The following is a 23,222-nucleotide window of genomic DNA, read 5'->3' as shown; positions in this document are numbered from 1 at the left end:
AAATTATAATTCTATCATACGCAAATGAATCAATGCAAAGGTAAATTATATAATTTATGATTCATATTATATATGTCATGGCAATGGTATACAAAAGTTTAATTATCGTCGTAGATAAAATTCAGGATGTTTCGTAACAACTTCGATGGTGGTCATTCTCACGGTCACTGAGTTCACTTCCCTCTTTATTCTCATATATTTGTTTGAGGAAATGAACGCGAAATATGTACCATTGTGTATCACTCGAAAGAGGCGATACTCGTTTACGATAACACTGTTATAACGGAAGATGCCAGCTATGAGATAGAAATGCATCCATCTATGTAACATGTATGCGCATATGTATAGTTATAGTAATATAGGGAGGAAACCAAAAGGAATCTAAATTGGTATAATATGTTGAAATCTGAAATAGCAAAAATATATAATAAATAATAAAAATTTATATATATATAATTTTATAATTTATATAATTCGTATAATAATATTGGAATATAAAATGGTATAAATATATAATAAATAATAAAAATTTATATATATTATTTATTTTATTATATACTTTATTACATATATACGTATATAATGTATATATTACTATATATCTATTATATTTACATATATTACTAAATTTACTATATATATATAGTATATAATAAAAATTTATTTTTTTTAGAAATTAAAATGCAATTATAAATTTATACATTGTAACTTGGAAGTTACAGAATAATACTACGAAGAATACTACGAAGTTAATGGTTTTATATAAAATGTATAATATAATGACAAATAAAAATAAGAACACTGTCTATTATATAATATTAATCTTTATAAACTAATTATTTTTCTATTAAAACAAAGAAAAAACATTATATAATATAAAAGTATTAAATAACAAATATTAATTTTCGTAGTATTAACAATGTATTATTAACAAATATTAAATATTAATAAACCAACAATTAACTTATATTAGTTTAATATTTTATTTAACATAATGATCTACAAGTTTCAAATAAAAATGGGTTATAGTGACAGTATATACGTTTAATACTATTATTTTCGACTATATTACTCATATAATTTCGTTATGAAATAATTTTAAAAAAAAACTGAATAAAGAATTTTAATACTATGAAAAAGAATATCCCTTTATAAAAAAATCGAAAGATAATTTTTTTATAAAATATAATTTCTTATTTATACAATGACTAACGAACTATATATTTCTTACTTTTACTCTAATCAAATTCGTTAGACGTAAAATCTAATAGAAATTCAATTTATTTCTCAACATTATCTCATATTATTTATTTTTAATTTTTTATTTGATGATTTATTCAATTTCCATATTTCATATTTATAACAACTATATATATATATATATATATATATATATATATATATATATATATGTAACTTCCAAGTTACAATGTATAAATTTATAATTGTATTTTAATTTCTAAAAAAAATAAATTTTTATTATATACTATATATATAGTAAATTTAGTAATATATGTAAATATAATATATATATAGTAATATATACATTATATACGTATATATATAATAATTAATTATATATATTATATATATTAATATATATATATATAAATGTATAAATAATCAAGAAAATTTCGGAGTTGCATGACAAATATGAAATAAAAAAAATGAAATAAATAAAAAATATTATAAGACATTCTCCTTATCTTTAAAACCGAAAGAAGTTAGTTGTCCTTGTCTTTTACACACACTTATGTATTCGTGCGTACATCCGATGCGTTCGATAGGGCGGGACACGAACATAAACGATTGCGCACCGGCCTCGCCTCTTCTCGATACACTGTAATAAAACGAGAACTATGTCTCGTTCAACGTCTCTTGATCTTTCTCCTCCTTGCAAAGTTTCTCTTTCATCTGGGCCTCGGGCATCGAGAATATCGAAACGAAAGTCTCTTCATGGTCTTTGTACTCGCTAGCTACGTAACTCTCGACCTCCTACGATCATATAAATTTTGATCTTGTGATTTCTAAAAGGTCCGAAGTATGTACTTTCATTCTAATTATACTCTTCGATAAGTTTGATCTCAACTTCGAATTAAAAATACAATGAAATATTTCTTACCTTTGAGATATCAATCGATTTATAATTTACATAATTATCGAGATAAATTTATGTTTTACGTGTATTACATTGTTGTTAATATTTATGTATAACATGTCGTATGTATCATTTTCTTATACGTACGTGTTAACGTGTAGTTAATATGTGATAGTTCGTACAAAATGTTAAATTTTTTAAAGAATCGTAACTTTTCATACAACAGCATTGTGTTTATTATTTTTAACGTGTACTTTTTAACATATGTTTAATATGTGTTAACGCATAGAAAATATTGAATTTTTTAAAGAGAAATTTTTATAGAAAATTATATATTTTTTCACGATATGGAAATATTGTAACATGTAATATAATAGTAGAAACAATGTTTATACTGTACGAACATTTTCGGAAATTTAATTGGGAGAAATTTTGATTTTGTGATTTTTAAGAAATTGGAAATATGTACTTTCATTCTAATTATATTCTTCGATAAGTTCCATTTCAACTTTGAATTAAAAATACAATGAGATATTTCTTACCTTTGAGATATCAATCGATTTATAATTTGCATTATTATCGAGATAAATTTATCTTTTACGTGTATTATATTATTATGGATATTTTTGTTTTAAATGTATTACGTTATTATTAACATTTATGTTTAATAGTGCGTATTATTAATTAAATTTATGTTTAACGTGTATTACATGTCAACAAGTATCTATCTAACATGCGTTAGATGAATGAACAATATTCACAAAAATTCGAAACGCCTGATTCGAATGTTTTTCTCCATTAGAGTCTTCAAAATTTCGCTCTTAATTACAATTAATGAAAATTTAACAATTTTAACCGATTAACAATCATTAACAATAATAACAAAGAAATAAAAATATTCTACAAATAAAATAAATTTGTATACCGACCTAAAACAAAATATACATAATATTGATAACATCATCTACAATCTTAAATATTACTACACACAAACAAACCTAGAAAAATACGTAATAATTTCTCAGCATATTTATTATTATAATTTATCACGGTAATCGTAATTGTTTATTATAGTTCATCTATTAGTTTATCTAAATTTTTATCAATTAATTTACTTATTACAATTTATCATCATAATCATAATTATCATAGATCATTTCAACCCCTATAACGAAACGTACAATATTAATAAAACATACGACCGAATACAGAATAATCAAAATACATAATCAAAATAGATCGAAATCAGTCATTTCATTTCATATGCACTAACCTAACATTAACTTTTCAAGAAGAAAAGAGATCATCAGAATAAATTCGTGTGTGTATGAGAGACTTGTTTGGTAAAGACGGTAGGGTATGTTACTTATTTTCATGATGGTGTAGTATCAAAGCTCGTGCGGTCGATTAATTTGTGCCTTCCGTTTTGAGAGTTGGTGCCTGGCCTAAAATAGAGGTACGATTTTAATTGGAATAAGTGCCTCGCGCCGTGCAAAAAGTAGTAGTTTGTTCGAAGGACCGGTCAGGAACGACGTTCCTTAGTCCGCTTCAGGCAGTCCTAAGCGTACCGACGCTGAATCGTCGAATGGACTGGTTGGTCCGTGTTGCTTCTTGCACCGCCATTAAACCGAATCGCGAAGCTGTCGCTTCCTAATTTATTAGGGCGCGGTACACGCCCGGACTCGACGAGAGCTCGCCCAACGATTTCTCGGATGCGCGTTGCTTCGAACTTCGATACGTGCGAATATCTTTCGATTGTAAGTAAAAAAGGAATTAATTCGATAAAGCGTATTAAACCGTACGAGGAACGTAGGGCTCGTATATTTCGTATATGTCTTACGTGCGAGAAAAGAAAAAGGGAAGGAAAGAAAACGGTGCATTTAAAATACGGAGGACGTTTCGAAGATCGTTAAAGTTCGGTACCTATAAGTAAAGAGTAGAAAAACTGAGAAAGATATAAAAAGAGGAAAGAATTTTATTGGATTAAATGTGTTAAAGTTTTGTGTAATGTTTAATGTGGAAATATTGTTATTTAATTCGTTCGGATAATGGATATTAATATATATAAATAAATAAAATAAGAATTGCAGTATTTTAAATGATATATTTTTTTTTTGATATTAAAGATATCTAACGTTACATTTTTTAATTATTAATTTCGTCTAATTAGTAATTGTACTATTGGATTATGTATCATATATATCCTATATATTATGGATTATGTATTGTATTCGTTCGGATAATGGGTATCGTTTGTAAATATTTTTAATATAAATAAATAAAATAAGAATTTCAGTATTTTAAATGATACAATATTTCTTCTAATATTAAAAATATGTCTAACGGTAAATCTTTTAATAAAAAATTTTGTCTAACTAATTTCGTCTAAAAGTCGTACTATTAGATTATATATTATAAAATTTATATTAAACGTAATATTTAATATAAATTTTACATTTAAAAGGAATAAAAAGATAAAAAAGAAAAAGAGATAGAAGGTAAAGGAAGAATAGAAAATTATTGTTTAAGAAACCGATTAAAAATTTTCTCTAATATCTGACGTTAAAAAAACGTACTATTGATTTGAATAATAAGTATTGTTGTAGAAAGAATTTTTTATATTTTCTATGTCAATGAAATAAAATAGTGCATTAAAGTAGAAAGATATTATTGTATAAAACATCATAAATTCGTATTATATACTTTATGGTAATAACAAAATCTTTCGATATCAACGTAATTAACACAATTCAAACATAAAAATATATTACAAAAAAAAAACAGAATTAAAATTAAAAATTAAAAATATCCAACATAATTCGTACAATTCGTCGTTTCGGTACATACATTATTTTTCTCCCGTAAATCTTCAATCCTCGATCTCGATCAGTCTCACTTAACATCAGAAAATTTAATTTCACATTTAAAACGTACGAAAAAAATATAATATCTAGTCTTCTTCAAGTTATATCTTTTATCCTCGTTATTTATTCTAATAACGAAAGACACATTGTCTCAAAACGTTGAATACTTTTTTAATACCAATAATCCTTATGATAGAATAATTTTTTTTTCTTCTTCGTACTCACACAATCGTGATTATCGGGTAGGAGTAAATCTTAGTTAAAGGGGGAATTAATAACGAGCCTTTCCTTTCATGGTGAAAATCGAGCATGGAGAAGCCATTGTAAGAAGAAAAAGGAGAGTAGTTGAGGAAGAAACAGAGAAAGAGAGAGAAAGAGAGAGAAAGATGGTGTTTGTTCTTATTCAGTAGAACGGACAATAGCATAGCCGCGAAATGTAGCGGACAAACAAATAGCCAATTAAAATTCCGGTTGCACGACGAACATACTTGTATCAGCTGCAGTACTACCGACCATTGTGCAATGCAAGGCATGCGCGAGTCGGTGTCTGAATCGGTTGACTTCAGTTTCTACGAGAAGATCGGTTGCTTACGAGCAACCTTGCTGAACTATCTTAGCTGTCTGTGACCAACTAGATTCTCGTTTGCATCGTCGTTCGACTAAATCGTATCTATAAACGAAACACGATTATCGAACAATCTCTTCACTGTTTATTCGTTTCTATATATTCTGATTATATTTATCATTTTCACGGTTCTTTTTTTACTTTCATTTCTTTTTATTTTTATTTATGAGCAATTTTGCTGAATTATCTTAGCTGTCTGTGACCAACTAGATTCTCGTTTGCATCGTCGTTCGACTAAATCGTATCTATAAACGAAACACGATTATCGAACAATCTCTTCACTGTTTATTCGTTTCTATATATTCTGATTATATTTATCATTTTCACGGTTCTTTTTTTACTTTCATTTCTTTTTATTTTTATTTATGAGCAATTTTGCTGAATTATCTTAGCTGTCTGTGACCAATTAGATTCTCGTTTGCATCGTCGTTCGACTAAATCGTATCTATAAACGAAACACGATTATCGAACAATCTCTTCACTGTTTATTCGTTTCTATATATTCTGATTATATTTATCATTTTCACGGTTCTTTTTTTACTTTCATTTCTTTTTATCTTTATTTATGAGCAATTTTACTGAATTATCTTAGCTGTTTGTGACCAACTAGATTCTCGTTTGCATCGTCGTTCGACTAAATCGTATCTATAAACGAAACACGATTATCGAACAATCTCTTCACTGTTTATTCGTTTCTATATATTCTGATTATATTTATCATTTTCACGGTTCTTTTTTTACTTTCATTTCTTTTTATTTTTATTTATGAGCAATTTTGCTGAATTATCTTAGCTGTCTGTGACCAATTAGATTCTCGTTTGCATCGTCGTTCGACTAAATCGTATCTATAAACGAAACACGATTATCGAACAATCTCTTCACTGTTTATTCGTTTCTATATATTCTGATTATATTTATCATTTTCACGGTTCTTTTTTTACTTTCATTTCTTTTTATCTTTATTTATGAGCAATTTTACTGAATTATCTTAGCTGTTTGTGACCAACTAGATTCTCGTTTGCATCGTCGTTCGACTAAATCGTATCTATAAACGAAACACGATTATCGAACAATCTCTTCACTGTTTATGCGTTTCTGTATATTCTGATTATATTTATCATTTTCACGGTTCTTTTTTTACTTTCATTTCTTTTTATCTTTATTTATGAGCAATTTTGCTGAATTATCTTAGCTATTTGTGACCAACTAGACTCTCGTTTGCATCGTCGTTTGACTAAATCGTATCTATAAACGAAACAGGATTATCGAACAATCTCTTCACTGTTTATTCGTTTCTGTATATTCTGATTATATTTATCATTTTCACTGTATTTTTTTTTATTTTTATTTTTCTATTCGAATCAGTTAATTATTATTAGTTTCGAATAAAGCATTATAGTTAGAGATATAAATGTTAGATAAGAATTTTTTTTTCAATCGCTTTATCATGAATTTTCTTGGTCATACTAAATTTGATTGGATGTAATTTCAATTATTAGATTCTTCAATTAATATGTATATGTACGAGTTGAAATTCTTAGCATTCTATGTCTAAAGAGAATAATAAGAGTAACATTGAAATAAACAGAATTTGTATGACAGTAATAATATAATATTAGAATGTTTGATAAATTACAACATCGAAATTTTAAATATATTATATCTAAATAAAATATCAATTCTCTAAATATAAGACAACTACTAGTGTTGATCAATATATAATCTAATGTTTTATATAAATAAAGTAACGTTAGTATAATGATACAAGTATGATACCATATCAGTTAATAAGTAATATAGAAATTTATAGTATTTCTATGTAAATAAAACAATAATAATTCTAATTAAAAAACATTAGTCTGACAAAACAAAATATTGTGTCGAATAATATAAAAATTGTAATTATTCTATATTAATATAAAATATATAAGTAATAATTTATAAAAAAACAATGCTAGCATGATAGCAATGATTATAGTATTGAAAAGTCAAATAAATAATCAATAAATGTTTAGTATATTATATATAAATGAAACAAAAACATTTAAACAAACAACACTAATATAGCTAATACTTTATATCTAAATATCTAAATAAATAATAATAGTATAGTTTCTCTTTAAATAAATAAATAAATAAGTAAATAAATAAACAACAATAATAAATTTTTGATTTGATCAATGAATTATATTTTGAAATTTATTGTATTTGATACTTAAATGAAACAACAACAAATAACATTTATATAAATAACGATAGTATTGAGTTTTTTGTTTCATTCTTTTTCCTTTTAGGACCCATAACTAATGTCGACATTTTCAATAGTTTATATCTGAATAAAATAACAATCAAACAAACAACAACTCGCGAGAACAAATAACACTTATATAACAACAATAATATATATTATCGTTTGATATATATATATATTATCGATTGATTAATAAACATTATCGAAATTTACAGTACTCTATATCTAAACTAAATACAATAATATTTAATTAAACAACACTACTTTCACTTTAGCGTTTTGCATTAAAAAAATTTTGACTATTATTTATTAACCAATTCAATACTTAGATCATTAAAGATTTCAAGATTCGAAAGGTGATTCACGTTCATCATTTCATTTCATATTTTATTTCATGCGACAGGTGAATAACATTTAGTAAAATTTACAAGAGAATACAATTTACCGATTTCTAAATACAGTTTTATAAATTTATTACCGTCGATTTCACAGATTTATTTAGCAATTATCGATCTTATAGAATGTAGAATACAAAGTGATTAATTAATCACCGGTTTAAGGGAATGTAAAGTACAGACTTATTAATTAACTACTGGTTTCACAGAATGCAGACTACAGTGTTATTAATTAATTACCGGTTTCAAAGAATGCAGAATACAGATTTAAAATCTAATTACAGAACTATTAGCTAATTAGTGATCGGATTTACAAAATGACAAATATTGACTAACTTTTCCTTTGACTTTTATTAATTACTTCCATTTAACTTTATTTTCTTTAAACACACCTAAATCACCACCTAAGCAACTCGTGTATCGAGAATAACAGATTTGCTTTCTATTAGATAAAAATATCATCCATCTAATTTTGATTGATTTAAAATTTAATAAAAAATTTATTGTATTACGAAATGAGGTCCATTTAACTGACGCAATGTGATCGTATGGAATACACTTAAAAAATTATTATATTTATTAAAAGTTATAAAAAAAATTATATATATCTGATTGTCTAATTCAAAAGATAAAAATTGATTTAGTGTAATAATAATTAAGATTTTGATTTTTCTATATTGGCCAACATCATGGACCAACCTATTGACAGGGTTGATATACTTACAGTATAAAGCAGATTGAATATAGGTACAATTAGTTAAGAATATAAAATTTAGTCGTCTCATTTGAAATAATTTTAATATCTATATATATATTATATATATTAATTTATATAAATAAATATATTATATTATATATTATATATATTATATATTTATATCCACACAATATATAAACATATGTAATATATATAATATAATATAATATATATAAATATTCATTAATTATTAGTTTTGATAAAACAATATTAAAATAATCTATTCTTTATATACATCTCGATGAACAAAATTTCACTTTAAAGATGAAGATTTAAACGAGGTATCGACTATTTCAAATTTTATAACAAACCTTTACTTCCTCTTAAAGAAATAAAAGAAAAGAAAAGAAAAGTAATTCCCAAAAATATCGTCCCTTCTCTTTAAGGACAATTCACCTCTAAAGAAAACTCCAAAAGAAGGTATCTTTAAAATTAAAAAAAAAAAAAACACTACTCTTTGTTCAAATTTTCTTGAAACCATTTGCTTAGATTGAAATAAAACTTTGTTCATCATAATTGTGCAAATGTTACAATCAAAATCTCAATTAACAAAAACTCAATTATAAAAGCTAGAGAGATGAAATTTAGTGAGCATTGGGGTGAACGTTCGATGGTGAGGATGAGAGTGAAGTTAAATATTAATTCTTAATTCATCAAAATTGATAACGGATAAAAAAGAAGAAATGTTAAGGAGGAATGATTCAATACAATTCCGTACGAACAAATTTTCCCTAACTGAGTTATAGGTATATCTCTTTAAAGGATATAAAGTGGATGTTACAATACTAGTTCGATAATATTCGTCCTCGTTCGCGATTTGCGTGCGGTGAGAATGAGCGATTACTAAATTATAACGGGTAACTTAGATAAGATCGCCGAGCCATAATTGCAGGACTATTCATACATTATTGGCTCGTATATTATTTGACGCTATTCAATAACTCCAAAGTGGATATGCATGGACGTTCCCGATGTTATCTCTTCGTCGTTAAGCCGCATTCGCAATATCGATCGATATTGATAAATGGCCGCGTTTAAGGTCCTCACTCTTCCTTCTTCTTCTTCTTCTTCCTTTTTTTCTATTTTGTTTTATTTTTCTGCTAATTATTAAGGTTAAAATTGAATGGGTTCGAGATTGGAGCTTGCATGGATCCTATCCTTGTACAGGAACCATGTGTGAAAAAAAAAGAAAAGAAAAAGAAAAGTATTTCAGTGAAGAGAAAGATTCACTTGCGAATCGTATATTAATATTTTTTATTTATTTATTTATTATTTTGTTTTCGTCTCGAATGATTTATTCCGTAACGAAAGATTAAAAGGAAGTTTTATTACGAAGTGGATTTGATTTTCTAAATACTTTTAATCATGACGTTTGATCAGATTTGAAGTTTGTTAATATTTCTGAATTTGTTGTTTAAATTTAATTCGAAACTTGACGTAATCGATTAATGTCTTTATTTTATTGTTATTTTAAATTAATATTTTCGTTTAAAAGTGAAATTTAAAGATGGCGATATATGATGCTGATTTATAGAATTTTATTCATGAAAAAGTTTTTACATCATCGTCGAATAAATTTTGTATTATGTCTGAATTTGTTGTTGAAATAATCGTAAAATTCGTGTAAAGTAATTAATTAATATCTTTTAAAGTTCTTTTAATTTTTTTCTTTTTCTTTTCTTTTTTCTTGAAGCAAGGATATCGAAGGATTTGATGCACGATGAGTAATAATGTTAATAAAATAATATTAATAAAATAAATCGTGAATTAATTGTTTCATCTTAATTATTCATGTGATATTGATTTGCAGGATTTATTTATGACAAACTTTTAACCGTGTCGTTTAATTAGATTTTGAGTTACGTCTAAATTTATTTTAAATGATCATGAAATTCGTATAACACAACTAATTAATTTCTTTAAAATTCATTAAGATATAAAACTTATTTTTTCTAAACTACCGTTTGATTTCTGTTTGATCAAGAAAAATTCTATTCTCATATTAATAAAATAAAATAAAAATAAATAATAATTACAAATTTTAATAAATTCTTCTTAAATATATCTGCATGTAAAAGAAAAGGAGAATAATAATAATGATAATAACAGCATCAATTTTTAAATTGATTTTTAAATTTTAAATTTCTAAATTATAATATTTTTTTCGTTTTTTTAAAACACACACGAAGGAAATAAAAATTTTCATCTTTAAAATTTTTTAAACTTTCCGTAGGAAAATACGTCATATATAAATTCTAATAAGAAATTTAAAAATAAATTAAAAATGTTGTCAACGAAATTAACAGTTCACAAATCAAAATTTTCGTTTGTCAACCATTTTTGATATCGTTTACAGAAAATTTCGAAAACATTTTTACATATATCTAACACTATTTTAAATATTGTAGAAGAGTTCAACATTTTTATGGACTTTTTAATCTTCGAAAATATCGCCATTTTGAATTCGATATTCTTCGTAGATCCTCATTACAGGTAATTTCATTATTCATATAAATTTCAAGTTTAATGTGTTTCATTTCAAATAAAATGAATATACACATACAAACATATATACACATACACACAACATAAATTTAGATTTCAACATGAAACGTAAAAGTCCACAAAATTTTTTGAATAACTCAAATAATTTCGAAGATAATCCTTTCCGTTCTGTCAAGTGAGAGAGACAAAGAGAGAAAGAAAGAGAGAGAGAGAGAGAGAGAGAGAGAGAGAGAGAGAGAGAGAGAGAGAGAAGAAATCTTAATAAAAAGATCATCTCTCCTGAATCTTCTTTCATTTTATTTTATTTTATTTTGTACATTTCTTTTTCTTTCTTTTTTCCCCCAGCGACTATCAAAAGCCATACATTTTATCCTCCTAATTGTCCAACTTCCGTTGCTTCTCATTTTTTATCTCGAGCGGATTTAACGAGTCCCTCGTGTATACTGAAATATAAGGGCCGATAAGGGTTCGATCTATCGGAGTATAAATTAATCGAAATTAAGACAAGCTACCATTCGATAATCATCAAGACATTTCGATAAAAACGTTCGTTGATTTTAACGATCGTTAAAGCGACAAACTCTCAACGGACACGATCGTTTCCGATAAAAGATAATCGATACTACATATACGATTTTTCTTTTAATCGAACGAATAGTAAGCTTGATGCTCAATCGAACAATATCCGTCGACTCTTATTACGATTCACGTCGAATAAAAATACGATTAACAAAGTGAACTAATATATACATATATACATACATAAATAATATATATTATGTATATATATATATATAGATACATACATATATAATATCCATCGACTCTTATTACGATTTACGTCGAATAAAAATACGATTAACAAAGTGAACTAATATATATATACATACATATATATATATACATATATACATACAAACATATATATTCGAACATGATTTCTATCTTTAATTACTCTTACAGAAGAGATATAGGCGAGAAATAAAATAACAGCACATAGCGTGGAAATCGGTTAACAGGTCATTCCCTTTTGAAAATAACATATATACATATATATATATATGTATAGGTATATTAGATTTGTAAAGAATAGTTTGTGTGAATATATCCGCATGCGTGGGTATTCGCAGAAATATATGTGCGTTGCGGCAACCCACAGCGATGTACCTGCTTGGCTCCTGAGGCGACTACCTGCGGCTAATTTACAGCGAGCCGAGCCAAGCCGAGCGGATAACTTCCATCGTTATATCTTCTCCCTCTCTCTTTGACTTTTCCACTCTTCTCTCAGCACTAACAGCACCCCGCTTCCTCCACCCAACCCCCACCCACCCCCTACGCTACTTCTCGACTCTTTCTTAAACTCTTCTTACATCTTTCTCGCAGCACCGTAATATCACGGAAAAGGCATATACGTTCTTCATGCTGTTTTGTGCGTAGGCGATCACTGAAAACACGTTGCTTCGTAGATTCTTCTCTTAGTTTACTAAGAAATTGCAGTTTACCATAGGCTTCCGAAAAAATTGATGGCGATTAGGGAAATTGATGTTAATAGCTACGCCCTTTTGAAACGATGGAGGAATAATAATAATGATGATGACGACGATGATAATCTTGAGAATGATATGATAACAGTAATCTTGAGACAGGTATAGTTACTTATTACGACATAATTTGATCTGCTTTATCATGTAAATATTGTATATACTTGTATATAAATATTTCTCTTAAAAGGATCGAATATTTTTAATAGAAAATTTCGATATTATCGATCGATCAATTCTATATTAATTGAGTTGCATCTTTATAATAGTATAATATAATGAAACATATTAAATATAAAATATCAATGAGTAAAATATTGTCAAATAAAAATTTATATATATATAATATAAAAGAATAGTAATAATGTAGAATGATATGACGATAGTGTTTGTAAGATAGATGTATTCATAAGTCATAATTTGATTTAATTTATTTCATGTGAATATGAAAGCATATTGTATATAAATATTTTTGTTAAAAGTGCTGAATATTTTTAATAGAAAATTCCGATCTTATGGATCAATAAATTCTACACTAATTGGATTACTTTTAATAATTTAATATAATAAAATGTATTAGATACTTAATATTAAAATAAAATATATTGTCTATAAAAAAATAATAATAATGTAAAATGATATGGAAATGGTCAGCGAAATATATATATATATATATACACACACACACACACACACACACACACACACACACACATGTGTACATATATATATATAGTATTAATTACAATATACAATTATTATTATTATTATTATTATTATAAAGATAACTGAATAATAATATTAGCATCCAGTAATAATTATGTAATAATACTAATAATCTATTATTATATTAATAATTGCAATTACAAATATTATTATTATCATTATTTACAATTTCAGGTTTACTAAATATCTCTCACAATGGATGAAACGGCAGAAAAAGAGAATAATTCAACTAACAGTACTAGGGTTGAAAATGATTATAAGATTGATGATGAATGCGATGAGGTAATTGATATTCGTGATTACTATCCGATAATGCAACGTGAAAGATTTAATTTATCTCTTTCTTTATTATCTGCAATATCCTTTTTTTAGGTTGATGTAATACCAATCACTACGACCACTACGAAAAATGCTTTGATAACGACTATACTCGGTCCATGCGAAATATATCCCCATAGAGTTAAAGTATCCATCGTTGGGGTTGGAAAGGTCGGAATGGCATGTGCAATGGCTATTCTCATGAGGGTTAGTCTGCCATTTCAAATTTAACTACCCATTTGCGAGCACTCGATCGAAACGTTTTACGTTTTAACCACATATGATTCATAGAAAATGGCGAGTGAGGTTTGTCTGTTCGATAAAGATGGAAACAAAGCTAGTGCCGAGGCCGAGGACATTCAACACGCTGGAATCTTTCTGGGAAATCCTTTGGTAACTGGTACTTCAGGTAAGAGTGTAATACTAATATTAATAAATTAAATGAATTATATATAGATAAATAAATCAGATAAAGACACATCGTTTAAATGGATACATTATTATATAACTTTACTACTTATTTACTTCTGAATTTTCGAGTTGTTTTTAATTACATTATTAATCCGACATTGGAGTAATTAACTTTTGTTTCTATAAAAATTAAAATCAAAGGTTTTCCTATTTCAAATCTTTTTTTTTTTGTAATAGTGTTACTGCAAAATATGAAATGGAGAGGAGACAAATAATTTAAATAAATATAGTTTAATAAAAACTACAAAAAAATGTTTATTACGAAAATGTAGTTCGTACATTTAGAACGTAATATTTGATCTAACGAAAAGTTTCGTCCACCTTCTCCCAGATTAGTATACAATTATTTATAAATGTAAATGAAATTTTATATGTAACAAATTATTTCTAAATGGCATTGTATTATTTCGAAATTATTTTTATACGGACGATATTTTAAAATTATTTCTAGATCAAATTATATTTTATGTTTGTTTATAAATTGTTTTTAGATATAAGTAAATATTTCTTTTTAATTTATTTTGAAATAAAAACTTGACTTTTGGAAAATTAGTCTTAAATAAAGCTCTGCCTTTCAAAACTATTTTCAAATCAAATTATATTTGCTTTTAAGCTATTATAAAATGAAACTTTACTCAAAAAAAGGTATTTTCGAATGAAAATGTATATTTTTTTTCTTTCTTTGAGAAATTATTTCTAAATAAATTTCATTTCATCAAAATAAATTTTAGATAAAATCTTATTTGTTACAAATTATATTTTTATAAATAAGATTCTTTATTTGAAAAATTACTTTTATCTTAATAAGCAAGATAAACAACAAATAAGTTAACCGAATAAAACTTCGATAAACTTAATATATTCATTAAAAAAAAATAATTACATTATTTCTTTTTCTAAAGACTATATAGCTAATATAGCTTATCTCGACGCATAATAATAATTATAATAATAATAATAATAATAATAATAGTAATAATAATAACTGCAATAGTAGTAATATTAATAATAGAAAAAATAATAATAACAATAATAAAAAGAACAACAATAATAATTATAATAAAGCGATTTATTACTAGTCACTGTTTATCTACCACGCTGTCGCAGATTAAATCACAAAACCAGAAAAGAATCAACCCTCAAAAGAATAAGAAATCGAGACCTAAATTCTATATACATCTTATATTAGTCACAAACTACTATACGATACATGCAAAAAAATCGAACTAAAAATAAATGATCCAAGAAAAATTGACTAGCTTTATCGCGGTACGTCGATCATCCCAACGATTACACACATACACATACAGACAAACAAACAGACAGACAGACAGACAGACAGATAGACAGATAACACACAGAGTAATATATATATAATTTCTATCTTTTAATATAATAATTCATTAAACTATTCATTCTTTGCTTAAAATAATTATCTTTGCTGGAAATAATATATAGATATATATATCATTAATTTTATAAGGTAATGCAATAATTATACTCTATCATTTATATAGATATTTTAAAATATTACTTTCTTGAACTTATCGTACAAAACTCATCAAAAATATTCTTCATATTTTTATTTTTTAACATCAATATATATAGGACGATTCGATCTAAACCGAGGAGACAGAAGAACGAATTCCAGAAATTTTAGATTGATATGTCTCGGACTGATGAGGCCAGGCGTGCGTCGCGATCATCGGCTCCGATCGGCTGCCTATTTTAAAAGATGACCCGTCGCATTGGGTTCTCCCTCGTCATGGGGACCCCTGTCAACGTGCAACAGCTCAGAAACGATGCTCGTAGATGAGAGGAACGGTTTGTGGAGGGATTCCGGGGAATGAATTTTAGGTTGTGGAAGCAAGTTTTGAGATCCGGATCCTCTCTCGATCCTGTCCCTTTAATCTCGGTTCTCATCTACATTGCCGCTTGCTTACACGCGGCAAACCCCCGACGACGGCAAAGCGTTACACTCGAGCTTTCCACGGACAAGCTCGTAAATTTCATACTACTCTTATTTATCTCCCTCAGGATCGACATCACGATATGTTTTTTAGAATTTCTCTCTTTATGGGATTCTTTCCTCTTCTCTCTCTCTCTCTCTTTCTTTTTCTTTCTCTCTCATTCTCTGTCTCTCTATGTGTCTCTTTTTCTGTCTGTTTTTCTCGGACTTTTTTTTCCTTTCTTTTTCTTTTTCGACTTTTTGGTAGTTCGTAGACGTTATATCTCTAGAGAAAACGGGGACGGACAAGTTTTATTGCGGCTCTTTCTCTCTCTATCTATTTTTTTTCTCTTTTTCGAATTTTAGCGTCTCTCTATAATCGTAACCACAATTCGTAGGTTTTGACTAGAATTTATAATAAGATTCAAGTTCTTGTTCTTTTGGGAATGGGTTACGATTTTGATGTTAAAAAATAAAAATATGAAGAATATCTTTTGATGAGTCTTGTACGATAAGTTTAGGAAAGCAATATTTTAAAATATGTAAATAAATGATAGAGTATAATTATTGTATTATTTCATGAAATAATGGATAATTAATTCAAGCAAAGAGGCAAACTAAGAATGAATATTTTGATTAATTGCTTTATTAAAAGAAAAAAACATATATAATATAAATAATATTTATAATATATATAATACATATGTGTATATATATATATATATATATATATATATATGTATATATACTATTAATAAAAATATTTAATAAAAGCTGTTTTATTTCGTATAAAATGAATTTCGATTTTAAATATACACTTAACTTTTAAGTACTTTTAATAAGTACTTGGATGAGTCTTTTTAATATTTTATAGTATACTAATTCATCAAAAAAAGTTTATCATTTCAATGATAAAAGTAAACAAAATATAAATATTTCGATGAATCATTATATTGGAAAAAAAACAAAATATTAAAAAATATATTACAAAATATTTAATAACAACTATGTTTTATTTCGCAATAAATAAATTTACGATTTGTAACGCAGCAAATCATAAATATGAATACTTCGAAAAATCTTATCAGTCAAGAAAGATAATTAATATTTCGAAATCAAGTTTTGATTTAAAGCATACTAGTAACAAAAATGAATAGTCATTTCGATGAGTATTTTTAATTCAGGAAATTAATATTCCAAAATATAAAATAGGACCCAGATACTACTCTGTATGATCTGGATTTCGATTTGAAGCGCAAAATTATAATTAAAAAATAAATAATTACTTTCGTGAGTACTTTCAAATCAATAAAAATTTTGTTATGAATATCTAATAATTGTAAATATTAGTCCGTAAAAAACGAGTTTTGATTTAAAATATAGAATCAACCAAACTGAATAATTATATGATTATATGATAATTTTAGTTTTAGAAAAAAATATTTAAAGGATTTAATTCTTATTTTTTAAAACAGAAAAAGAAAATACTCCAGTATATCAAATATGACCTAAGTCTTATTACATAAGAAATAATTTTCGATTTGAAGTATAGAAGTAATCGAAATGAATACTTCAAGAAGCACGCACATACACACATTATACATATACAGTGAATCTAAACTATAATAATATTTATTAATAACAATAATATTTTATTATAATTTAATAATAATACTTAATAATAACAATAACATTGTATATATAATAATAATATTTTATTACTTTCCAAAAATCTCTTTTTACATATTCATTTTACTCTTTTTATTCTATTTACTTCACATAAAAAAATAATTAAAAAATATCTAACATGACTTAAATAAGTATCGTTACATATAAGATATAAATTTTGATTCGTAAATATAGTAACAACTAAAACGAGTACATCGAGAGTAATACTTTCAAACCAAAAAAGAAAATATTCCCAAAAATATCAGATAGAACGATTAGCTTCCATTTTTTAAGAAACAAATATTAATTCCTAAGTTAAACAAATAAAAATAAAAAAATGTTGCTGGACACTTCATGACGAGTCTTCGTGACGAGTCTGTTATTTCAGCAAAAGAGAAAGAAAGAGACTGAAAAAAAAAAGAAAAAAGAAATAAAAAGAATATATTCGCTCGTCGTCGAGTGGAAGTACTTTGTCGACACGTGTTCAGATCTTGTTTTCACGTAACAATTACTTCAAAGAAATGTAACAGAGCGACCTCTTCCTTTTTCCTCTTATCTTTTTCTTTTCTTTTTTTTTTTTTGACGTCCTTACCGTATTATCTGTAACAACATCGACGGTCTCAAAAAACTTCCTTTCGTGAAAGATACGGACTACCGTTACTACGAACAACATTCTCATCTTTATGAAGGTGTTACCACGAATGTGTATTTTTCGTTACGACACTGACACCGGAATTGTCCACTTGGCACGTCTTTATCGATGGATCTTATCGCGAAAGAATTTTTAAAAGGAAAAATTTCTTTTTCTTTTTCTTTTTCTTTTTCATTTCCGTCTTTCCTTTTCTTTTTTGTTTTTTTTCTGTATTTCTTTTTTTTATCCTTTCGGGCATACTGTATTCAGCCTGTTTCGAGCAGGCGGATGATCGTAAGACTGACGTGAGTAAGACGTAAAGAAAAGAGACATTTTTCTTGGAAGAGTTCTTAGATTTTAACTTTATATTCGTTCCCGTTAGAATTTGTTTTGCATATATAACGAGAACAGGATTGCATCATTTTTGCGATCAATGAACTTAACTGGGAAAAATAGATTTGTCCGATATACGGATTATATGTTTATATTCACGTTATCTATTTTTTTAATCTATAGGTGTAAATAATTTTTTTTTGTTTGATTGAATGATAAGTAATACAAGAATTTTTGGAAAAGGTTATTTTTAAATCGATACAAAATTCTATTTCTAATTCTAAAAGAAAATGTGCGGATTCTTCAATAATTATATATAGATAAATATATATATATATATATAAAAATATACAATTATTATTTAAAATTATTTATTTATATAATTATAAGATTAATAATTATTCTTTATACAATTATTAATAAATAAATAATAAATATTCTTTTATTATTTATTTATTAATCAATAATGATATGTATATTTAATTATATATTTATATATAATTAAATATACATACAATTATTTAAGTAATATTAAATATTTTTCAGACGTAAGCATGCTGCAAAAATCAGCCGTGGTGATTATAACCACTCCAGAAAAACATTTGGACGAAGAACCAAATGTTAAAGATAATATGGAGATTTTTAGAAAGATCATACCACCAATAGCAAAGTTCGTTTGCAACGCAGTTTTAGTGATAGTTACAGAGCCAGTCGATGTAATGTCTTACATTGCTTATAAATTCTCTAAATTTCCTTCAAATCGTGTACTTGGCATTGGCACACTTGTAGACAGTGTAAGATTTAAAGAGTTAATGAGCCAAAGAATTGGAATAGCACGATCGTCTATTAACTGTATGACTATTGGTGCACAAGGACGCACATCTGGTAAATAATGTTATTTTAAATTTATTTTGTATTCTATTAATGCAACACAAAATCTTTTTAAATATGTTTATTAACTTTTTACACTGATAGAGTTATTAATAACAACAAATAATATATTTGTATTTTGTCATAATGCATATTTTCTTAACAAAAGTTTGATTAGCAAAATTATAAATCGAAAATAATCGCAAGATCTTTATTCATATTTAAAATAAATATTCATATGAATTCATATGAAAATAATTAAAAATTCAAAGAAAATTTAACGAAGAATAAATTGGAATAATAATTAAGAGAATATAAATAACACAATAGGTATACATGTTTTATACTTATGTATATTTTATAAACAAAAAATTCTTTCTTTATAAAGATAGATTTTTTTTTTTTTTAATAAAGGATTACTTTTTTAATAATCACAAAGTATTTCTTCATATTTAAGATAACATGTGAAAATGATAAAGATATCAAATTAGAGTAGAGCAAAAAAAATTAATAATATAATTATAACATGCAAAAAGTTTATACGAATGAGTTGATACATCTATCAATATATTCTATTATTACTATAAATTCTATTATATAATAATAATTAATATATTAATACAAAATTTTCTTAAAGTTCCAATATGGTCGAGCATCGATGTAGCAGGTCTGAAATTAAGAGATATAAATCCTCGAATGGGTGAAATGGATGATCCAGAAAAATGGTATGAAGTTACAGAAGCAATTCACGAAAGGTATTATATTTATTTAATCATACGATTTATAAATTCATACTAACTATACAAATACTACATCGACTCACTCATCATATTAATTAGGTATTCGTACTAACTATAAAAATATTACATTAACTCACTTATATTAATTGGATACTCATTAACAGTTAACTAGAAAAGTATTATACTAATATAATAATATTATTATTATAATATAATACTTTTACATATAATACTCATATTATCTAGATATTACAAATATTACGTCAACATACTCATATCAAGTAAGTATTTATACTAATTACAAAAATACTATACTACATCGATTTATTCATATTAATCAAATATTTTTACTATTTATTATATAAAATTATTAAACCATTTATTATAAAAATATTACAATTATATATCTATTTCTCATACTATTTAGACACTTACACCAACTATATCAAGTAAAATTCACGTCTATCTACCAGTTTCATTACAAAACAGACATCAAAATAAAATTACTTTTTCAGCGATGAAGTATTAAACATAAAGAAAGGTCCACAGGGTCCAAATTGTTGGGCTGTTGGTATCTGCATAGCGGAGATCGTTGATGCTGTTATCAGAAACACTAAGGTCGTCTTACCAGTTTCCACTCATATACGTGTAAGATGATAAGATAAGAAATATTTGTATTGAATTTTATCCATCAAACGTGATATTCTTTTCTAATTTATTAATATTTATTTAGAATTGCAATCATGGTGTAGAAAGGGATGTTTATATGTCAGTTCCCTGTGTGATCGGCCGAGAAGGTGTTCATTGCACCGTAAGACAAAAATTAACCGATCAAGAAAAATTAGAAGTACAAGCGTGCGCTGATAGTATTAGAAGCATATTACGTGAATGCGGTATTCTACAAGAAATGTGTGAAGAAGCTGAGAAATAGAATAGAAATATAAACGAGTAAAAATTTTGTCGAAACATGAATCACTCACGGAAACGTTTCCAACTCGCATACGATCGGTCAACGATACGAATGTTAGAAAGAAGAAAGAAGAAAAAAGAAAGAGAGAGAGAGAGAAAAAAAGAAAAAAAGAAAAATATAAAATGTGTTATAACGTTGGTAACCGGTTCCCTACGTGTTCGTGTATTTGATTGGATAGAATAAATGATAGTAGTCAGAATCGACTTCCTTGAAAACTGAACTACCGTACGAGTAAAATTATACTAGGGAAGTCTCACACTTATAAACCAGAGTTTCTGCTTTATATTTACGAGATATGAAGAATTCAGATCAGAATTGTTGTTAGTGAACCAGTGAAGCGAAACGAAAAATACGAAAGAATGCTATAAACTAAGCGTTGTTGACTTTAAGAATTAACGTTTCGAGATGCAGTCGCAGTAAAGAAATCAAGTTATTCGAGCAATAATAAAATTCATTATTTTACATTAGTGAAATTAGAAATTTAAATAATTATCAAATATCAAAAAAATTTTCGATTATCTATTTACAAAAAGAGAAAGAGAGAGAGAGGAAATTTGTTTTTATTTTATTATAATTTATAATATTGTATTATAATTTATAGTAAAGAGGAAGAGGGAGGTAATCGATAGCCATCGATCGTCGGAAGCCATTTAGTACAACAGGTAAAACGGAAATTAAGTTTCCTGATGTTTTGCGTAAACAACGCGTCCCACCTGTGCAAATGTTGCAGCTGCCGATTACACGCGCTCTTTCCTAAACGATCGATAGTTTTTTCATCGAAAGAATAGTTTTTTATATGCATATATATTTACATATATATATGTGTGTGTGTGTGTTATTACATAATGGTTTTTTCAAACGAGAAAGACTGAAGTTTCTAAAAAAAAAAAATTAAGAGACCGTCTCTGTTTGCGTTCTTTTCGTTTTGATGATTAATAGTAATCTAAATATTTCGACAGAATGTTTTATCATTTCCATTGCATACAAAATTTTTCGCGAATACTATAATTTGATTTCAAAACATTGCCATGTTTAAAATTAAAAAACGTTTCAACTAGAAAATTATTCGTGAATTTTTTTCATGACGTATAACTTGATTTTTGATACAACTTTAAAATCGATCTATTGAATCTTTTGATGATTTGATTTTTTTCATAAAACATTTCGAACAGAATTTTCAAGTCAGTTTGATCCGAAATTATTCATGGACTTTCACGATATACAACATATATATATATATATAATTTGATTTTTGGTATAAATTTCAAATCGATCTGCAAAGCCATAAATTGCAATATTTTAATTACCTTTGATCGTTTTCATAAAAAATTTCGCGAAAATTAATTTAAAAATTATTTCTAATATTATTTACATTCCTACGGAATTCGAATTTTCTCCGTGAGATATTTTTTGAAATGTTTAATCTTCCAAAATTTCGTTATTTTTATTTTTATTTTCGAATTCGAAAGTCGTATCGAACCGGAATTACTCATAAATCTTTGTTACGTGTA

General features: G+C 26.2%; 1 protein-coding gene across 1 annotated transcript in view; it reads left to right on the top strand.

Moving 5' to 3' along the window:
• The window catches only part of LOC127071080 (L-lactate dehydrogenase-like), a 241,814-nt gene extending 219,748 nt beyond the window's left edge, over window positions 1-22,066 (top strand). Inside the window, exons 3-9 of the mRNA XM_051009946.1 lie at window positions 13,937-14,044; window positions 14,135-14,287; window positions 14,372-14,489; window positions 19,678-20,016; window positions 20,639-20,756; window positions 21,257-21,389; window positions 21,475-22,066. Coding sequence (XP_050865903.1) covers window positions 13,958-14,044; window positions 14,135-14,287; window positions 14,372-14,489; window positions 19,678-20,016; window positions 20,639-20,756; window positions 21,257-21,389; window positions 21,475-21,672 — 1,146 coding nt within the window. The 5' untranslated portion in view covers window positions 13,937-13,957 and the 3' untranslated portion in view covers window positions 21,673-22,066. The remainder of the gene's footprint in view (window positions 1-13,936; window positions 14,045-14,134; window positions 14,288-14,371; window positions 14,490-19,677; window positions 20,017-20,638; window positions 20,757-21,256; window positions 21,390-21,474) is intronic.
• Window positions 22,067-23,222: the final 1,156 nt, after the last annotated feature.

The sequence above is a fragment of the Vespula vulgaris genome, chromosome 20, assembly GCF_905475345.1.
Source record: "Vespula vulgaris chromosome 20, iyVesVulg1.1, whole genome shotgun sequence".
NCBI classification, from domain to species: domain Eukaryota; kingdom Metazoa; phylum Arthropoda; class Insecta; order Hymenoptera; family Vespidae; genus Vespula; species Vespula vulgaris.
Note: the sequence above shows the minus strand (reverse complement) of the source record. Positions and strands in the feature narration are given on the sequence as shown.